Source organism: Argopecten irradians, chromosome 9 (assembly GCF_041381155.1).
Source record: "Argopecten irradians isolate NY chromosome 9, Ai_NY, whole genome shotgun sequence".
Taxonomy (NCBI): domain Eukaryota; kingdom Metazoa; phylum Mollusca; class Bivalvia; order Pectinida; family Pectinidae; genus Argopecten; species Argopecten irradians.
Genome location: NC_091142.1, coordinates 18,886,307 through 18,894,555, shown reverse-complemented (window position 1 = coordinate 18,894,555; position 8,249 = coordinate 18,886,307). Strand labels below are relative to the sequence as shown.

General features: G+C 34.9%; 1 protein-coding gene across 1 annotated transcript; it reads left to right on the top strand.

Annotated features, from left to right (window-relative positions):
• Positions 1-679: 679 nt before the first annotated feature.
• LOC138331706 (mitochondrial import inner membrane translocase subunit Tim22-like) lies at positions 680-4,541 on the top strand. Its single transcript, XM_069279453.1, has 4 exons — positions 680-935; positions 2,412-2,596; positions 3,016-3,088; positions 4,174-4,541. Exons 1-4 carry the CDS (start codon positions 698-700, stop codon positions 4,254-4,256), a joined length of 579 nt encoding a protein of 192 aa, XP_069135554.1. The 5' UTR covers positions 680-697; the 3' UTR covers positions 4,257-4,541.
• The last annotated feature ends 3,708 nt before the right edge of the window (positions 4,542-8,249 follow it).

The window sequence follows — 8,249 nt, the reverse complement described above, 5'->3', positions numbered from 1 at the left end:
ATGAAAACGATCATTTAAAACTTCGTCTAAACTCTTGATTTAATGCATTGATTCTATATGTTTCTGTGTAGTAGTTGTATTTTCCTATGCATGTTATGCTATCCTATACAGTGTGATCCTTCTATATTTTGAAATTTAAAAAGTCAGGAAAATATTTTATTGGCCATACATAATAAAGAAAATAACAAAGTAACTTACATGTACAGTTATCATTTCAACGGGTTTTAAAAGTTATAGATCAATAACTTTATACGTAGAATTTCTAATCTGATCGTGTTAAATCATCTGTATCTGGTTGTTGTATATCCCTAATTAGGTCTTTACGGATTTTGATCCAGATGATTAATTGTAGTCTCCACAAAGAATGAATGCTGGTATTGTGGTGTTTTGCATGGTATTACTAAGCACTTGGTGTTGTTACGTACTTGCTTTCAAACGATGTTCTTTGAGACGTGTTCCCTGAATTGTTAATATTTATTTTATTATAACTATATTTTATTATTTATTTATTTATTTATTTGTGTATTTATTTATTTATTTATTTTTATCTATTTGTTAATTCTTTTTTACTTTTTTTACTGTATTTGAAGTGTTACATTAGTGTATTTATTTGAACTGTGTATAGCCTCATCTGACGCAACTCGTCGTTTTCCGGATACACAACACCGGCTGGTTTTTTATATTAGAAGTATTCAAAATGGCTGCGCCCACGGGGCCGCATGAGTCTAACAAGGACATCGCGAGCACTACCAACCCTGCTGAATTATTGGCTATTGCGTCAAGACAGGTGTTAGGTGAAAATCATGGAATACAGAGGTATCAAGCCCCCATCGTTATTGGTGGAATACCTAGGTTTCCGATGCACAAACAAGAAGTTATGATCACCAAGTTCTTCGAGAGTTGCACCTTCAAATTTTGTGCCAGTGGAGTCATGGGTAAGTGTATGTAATATCAACCGAGTTATGTAGGTAAAAAACTTCATTCTATAGTAGTCCAGATAGTATGACAAACTACTCCAAAAAATCTCCATCTGTGTTTTTACACAGCTATGTAATCGTGATACAAAGGGAAGTAACTCTAGATCTAGTAAATCAGAATGAATAGATGAAGTGTCATCTTCTGGTTCTACTGTTACGTTACTATGTCAGTATACGACATATTATTGAAGTTTGAAACAACATCATGTGCTACTCTAGATAAAAGGTTAGTGTAGGTACCAAATTAAGTCGCTGAATATATCCTACATTAGGCTGTACAGTACATGTGTATTTTCATTATTTTGACATCCTTAGCTACATGACTGTACATTGTACATACATGTATGTATCTTAACTTACAATGTACAAATGTATCTTTCCTTCACTCACTGAACCTGCATTCTGTGTTATTTTTAGTGTGAGCGTACTCTAGCACTATTGTTTTCCTTGTCGGTTGTGGAGTCTGTGTACATTCGCTATGCGCAGATTCCAACTTCGCATGTGATACCAGAAGTCACTGTCTTATACCGTCTCATATATGTTTCTGGTTTAATAGATTTCGCTGTGATTTAGTGACACCAACCTTTTAAAAACATATATTAAGAGATACCTGCCAACGATGTTCTAGTAGCGGCGTATCATACAAACTCTTGCATCGGTCACAATATTCTAATCATCTGAACTTGGAAACTTCCAGAGCAATACAATGCAAATCAGGTTTAAACTGTCAATAAAAAGTAATGAAACGGATAACTTTTTGTACTGGCCAAAGACATTTACAGCATTATTTAGCAGATTATATATAATACATATATTTAATTTATTTCACATCATCCTAGGTCGTAGGTGTTTGTTGCACTATCAAAATTCTATGTAACAAAGTACACAATTAACAAAGTTCAAAGTAATTTCACATTTAAAGTTCTGATGAAGTAAAGGAAAGTATTTATTACAATACATCACGGACGTAAACCATCTCTTTGCAATAGTCACAAGGGTAATGACTAATGAGCGATCGATATATATAGATATATATATATATATAGTGCTATGTACACCTGTTGCCGAGGATGATATTTCATATAGGCTTATGGGTATATATCTACAGGTTATTTATTAAATATGTTACATTTTTGTACATGCAAAATATCTCTGAGCAAGGCCAATGCATATTGTACTGGAAATTAAGGTTTTAGAAAGTAGTTAGCAAGCACTTAATGTCTAACAGACATATTTCTAGTTTTAGTATTTGGAAGGTGTGTTTGGATTGCTTGCTCTATATAATTCTAGACAATGTACATATGTATTAGCTGGTGACTTACTAGAGTATATTATTTGCTGAATGGATTGATCCACCACTTTTAAAGATTTATATTTCAGATGTATCTGAATTGCTCACTACATCCATTGATGCTAATGTTGACTGTGTTTCAGGGTTTGCTTTGGGAGGTGTGTTTGGATTATTTACTGCATCAATTGACCCCATGTCAACCGTGTCCACAGAAACTCCCACTACCAAAATGGTGTTACAAGAAATGAAAGCCCGCTCCTGGAGCTACGGGAAAAATTTTGCCATTGTCGGAGCCATGTTTGCCACTACTGAATGTCTTATAGAATCAGTAAGTTTGTACAGTATTTAAGCATTATTACAATCTTTGATACACTCGAACTCCAGGGGTCTTTACCAAATATATGCTCAATGCCAAATTACTATTTCTCAGAGTTTGAAGAGTTAAAAATCATGAATTAAATTTTAGTTTTGAAAATTATAGTCCAAAACATTGTCCTCGCAGGGGTCTTTTGGATGCCCTGTACACTGTTTTGAAGAGAGGGAATGTGATTTTAACCTTTGGAGATTGATGGTGCCTTTTTTACATTAATTGTTTTAATTTCTAAATGCAACGAAAAAGTTTAACAGGTATTTAGAAATTCAACCAAGAATTTTACCAGAAAAGATTTTATCAATTATCATTTGGTGCGATTGTGTGGTACCATAATTTTCTGAATTATCTTATATTTGTTGTTTTATATTTCACAGTACCGTGGTAAGACTGAACTAATCAATGGGACGATATCTGGAGGGATTGTAGGTGGGGTCCTTGGCATTAGAGGTGAGATCAAAGGGAGGTAATCCTGAACAACTCACTATTATGTAAAAGGAGCGGGTCGGTGTGACTTCTACATAGTGTTAAATACGGTTTCTGTCACTCAGCTGACGGAGCATGCTTCTTTGGCTCAGTCGGTAGAGCTGTAGATTTCCACGCCGAGACCCGGGTTCGATTCCTGGTTGGGGCACTCGACAGGAATGTGTATTTTCCCTGTTCTTCTACATTGGTGCCCAACTAAATAACCCATGGTAGGTGGTTAGAGAGTCTCGGTTTGAGATTTAGGAAATCTCAAGAAAAACAGGGGGAGTAATGTAAAAGGAGCGGGTCGGTGTGACTTGTACATAGTGTTAAATACGGTCTCTGTCACTCAGCTGACGGAGCATGCTTCTTTGGCTCAGTCGGTAGAGCCGTAGATTTCCACGCCGGAGACCCGGGTTCGATTCCTGGTCGGGGCACTCGACAGGAATGTGTATTTTCCCTGTTCTTCTACAATTAGATTTACTTGTAATTTTTTTAAAAGTTTGACGGTTTGATGATTATAATTCAGCAATTGTATAAAAGCTTATATGGTTTTAGCAGTACATAATACTAAGCAATGGGAGTGATTTACATAGACTTTTTTTGTTAGGAGTTAAATTTTATATGAGTATTTGATAGATTCATACTTTTGATGTACTTGAGTGCTTTATTTGTCAAGGAGTTTTAATTTCTAGCCAGGTTTTTATTTGATGTCTTTTAACATGATAGCTCTCTGTAGCAATATAGTTTACGGTACTTAACTTTATTTTATAATGTAAAAATCACTGTGACCACAAGTTTTGACTTTGAAGATATATGGACACCTCTCACTGGTAGACCAAAGTGTTCTGAAAAGTGGTAGTGAGATGATTCCAAGCTGTGTTTAGTTATGGCTGTCTTGTGTGAAGTTGATAAACTTGTTCAGGATCAAGCTTGGTGTTCGGAACCAAATATTACACATGATGAGGTGTCCCTTATCTATATTTATATAGTTAAAACCTGTGATTATGAGATTTGTTGATTTGATGACGGAAGTTTACTTACCACTGCATTTTTTGTTCTATTTCCAGCGGGACTCAAAGCAGGAGCAATAGGAGCAGTTGGATTTGCAGCTTTCTCAACAGTGATAGACTATTACATGAGACACATGTGACATTATGCTTATTTCTAGGATTATATTACAATGTCTAGCTGGGAGATTTTTTATTCAAATTGTCCCTTATATCTCACATTTTGTTTATTGTGTCTCTTTACTGTAGTGTTTGAGGATATGTAAGAGAGTGTATAAGTGAATATTTTATTTTGTACAGAATTGTTTAGTTGTTTTGTTTGCATTGTACGAAAATGAGGCTTCGAAAACATCAATAAATGTGATATGTTTGAATTAATTTTCATGTTGATTACTTAAATTTATGGAATAATAAAATGATTTTGAATGCATCTGTTATTTGTTAATCTTGAATGGTAATGAATTGTAAGAGTCAGGACGACTTATATAGTAATATACGAAATTCCAAGATGGCTGCCAACAAGCAATCAAAAGTAGTTCATAAAATTACAGCGTTAACTACTTGTACAATAAAACACGTTTATAACGAACTCGCTTACACTTAATTCATGGTTATAATGAAAGATGACTTCCAGTAGGTAAATATATCTAAATGTCACACAGAAACAATGATATTTTTCTTGTTTCTTTTGCAATAAATATTCGCAGTATTCCAACGTAAATCGTAATCACGCGGAGCATACTAATCCTTTCCACCATATCGGACATTGTTGTTATTTTGAGATTTTTTTTCGAAGCCAAATGCTGAAATCATCTGAATGTTCATTAGACAATTGGCACCAATGCTCACATCAATAGCGTATTGACAATAATATCACCTTCCTGTACAGGATTAACTATACCAAATGTTCAAGTCGCATGCATTAAATATCGTGTAGGGTAGACTAGTTTACGACCTTTCTGATAAGCTCGGTCGTTAAATATAGTAAAGCGGTGACGAATGGATGATTCTCAGGTGTATTGTCGACATATGTTGGTGTATTAGTTCCAATCCTAAACACCATTTATTAGTAAACCCTGTGCTTCTTGGGACAAAAATACCAAAGACTAAGATGGAGGGTTTTGCGTTATTAAAACAAATTTCCATGAATACACTACATCGAGCAGCTGTTGGGGAGCTGAAGGTGATGGAGCGATCAAGATGACAGCGTCTGTTAAAATTGGATTTCATGGTGGTATTGACAGGATGTTTACACCATAATTCGAAGACTGAAGTTTCAGTGAAAGGCCATTGATGAAACCTTGGTATAAAATGACTCATCTTGCCATACTCCTGAATTCACAGCAAACCATTTGGATGTAACGCCATTAAATGTGACTTCAAATGAAATTCAATATAGGACTATTTGGACCAACACAGCTAAGTTTATGGAAGAGGCCCTGATGGCAAACGGCGTCGAAGGTTTTTTTTAAGTTTCCAGATATGCAACGTAAGCAGTTCATTGCTTATCAACGAAACGAATCTCTAGAACATCACAAATGTTTGCAAAAGTCGTATTGGTGTTGACAAGGTAAGGTATCAAGTAGTGGTCTAAACCTAAAATAATAGCCGGGAAAACAGCCCTTGGACTAGGTCTAAAATAGCTTTAAAAGTTTAGAACCGTGATGAACAATTGTTTGTTTGTTTGGTTAAATTAACGCCCTATTAAGTTATTAACAGCCAGTGTGTCGTGTAAGGACGGCCTCCCGTGTACATGCGGTGTCTTGCTTGTGTGGATTTCTCGTGTTCTGGTTGCATTTGTCCAAAGCGTTAATTAGCACAATTATGAAGTTATTAGTTATTATCACTGCCTGCATCTAGGGGTTCCGATCACTTACCCAATCTACACCCCTGGACCATCCTCGATACTCCAGGGGTTCCGATCACTTACCCAATCTACACCCCTGGACTGTCTCATAGTAAAATTGGAGGCAAAAGAATAGAACAGGTAATTTAAACGTTTGATGTACATTAAAAGAGCCGTATAACGCCACACTGTGGTTGGCTGTCTGGCTTTGGTGTTAGGCGTCGCTCTCTCTGTAATCTTTGCAGGCCTGTGATTGGTTCAGATGTTTTCCACTAAGCTGCCTCCAATGTTACTATGCGATAGTCCAGCGGTGTAGATATCATAAGTGATCGAAACCCCTGGAGTATCGAGGATGTACTGCATGTGACTCGATCCTCATCATGTCTGTTAACATGCAAGATGGCAAGGGTTACTTTCAACGGCATGATGATCTTCTTGTAGGACAGCAAAAAAGTATATTGTGGGAATTTCATGACCGTGTACCGATACGATTGTTCTGGTAGACTGCTGATAGTCTGTTACTAACTATGTGTACAATGTAGTTGGAAAACAATACCACTAGTATGGCGTGCCGAACGTTGCAAAATTCAATAAGTAAAATAAAATGTGTAAAGAAAAAAATGTTTTGTTGTATATCGTTATATGTGTTCAATATGTTTAATTTGTGTTAAAAAAAACAATGAATATTTGTGTAATTTTTTTAATATTTATATGTAAAAATGAAACTTTTGTTCAATAATTTCTTTGTGTCTTTGAAAAACATATTTGTGTGTAAAAAATATATTTTTCACACACAAATATAAAAAAATACACACAAATATTTTTTCACACACACAAATTAAAAATAATGAACACATATAACGATATATTACAAACACATTTTTTCGCACAAATGTTTTTACTTATTGAATTTTGCAACGTTCGGCACGCCATACACTAGCACCAGTTTCTGGTTCTGACTTAAAAGTTAATGCTTTGAATACACTCGATCTAATTCCATTAGACTTGTAATACAGCTCCATAACAACGATGCTCTACGATACACTTCAAAGCCTGCATTGGAGCATATTGTAGAGCATCATAGTGGAACGGAATTATAAATCTAATTGTTATCAGATTGTGAATATACTCAACCAAGCTACTTGGTTCCAAAATCATGATGATCTTGCCACTAAACACAAGATATTTTGAAGAAAAAAATGTGTTAAAGGCCCACTAATAGTACCTTTCCGGAGCAAATTTTAAAGAATTCTAAAAATCATAAATAACATAAGAAAATATATACCGATGGCCTAAGATGGAGTTACAACGCCAAACACATGCAAGTTATCCTGCGTAATATATGATAACAGTTGGGTTTCATTCCGCTATTTTGCCTTCTGCTGCAGTGATAATCAACTACCGCGCGGTATTTAGCACGACGGCGGGAAACATAAGATGACCCGCGTTATGAAAATTAACATTTTATTTATAATCGATCTCGTTTTACATTTACATTTTAAAAATTAAAAGCTGTTTCGGAAAGGTAGTGGGCCTTTAAGGACAAAATCAACCCCTCTTAATCCTTCTTGAACATATATATATGTGTGGCTTTAGCAAACAGTTGCTTTCTTTGGAATAGTTATATTTAATAACAAGTGGATGGTATCAGATGATCATGGGACTGAAATCCACTGATTCGTCACATTTAATACATAAATAACAAAGTTATATCGGTTTTTCGTTTTGGTCCAAATTCAATATGACGGTCATCTGGATGACATCATGACAGGACGTACCGGAAGTAACTAATCGTTTTTCTTCGATTTATAGTTGTAATAATTACTATTTTATTGACTAAGATTGTCATGTTGTTTGAATATAGGCTTATTGGAAATAAATTCACATTAAATGTTCTGGTTTAATGGTAATTTCACACGTTCACCAGTAGCGTACGTTTTATTGGGAAGTAGTTATTTCCAACATCTTACGCTAGTAAAATGTTTCCTTGTAAATTCAGATTAATTCATATCAATGTCTTTTCAGGTGAAATTTATAATTACCTAAATGTTGTGTTTGTAATAATATCGTTACAAAACCAGTGAGTATTTTACGTGACGTTCAAATGACTAAACCGATCAAGCACACTCTCACCATCAATTTGGTTAGGTTTATTGCATAAACATTCTTTGAGCAGCCTCCATCACACATATTATTTAGAAATACCTAATTAATTATACTTGTTCGCTTATGTACGGTACCCAAACTATTATATAACAAAATAAATAACTTAATGCAAATAAAGAATTTG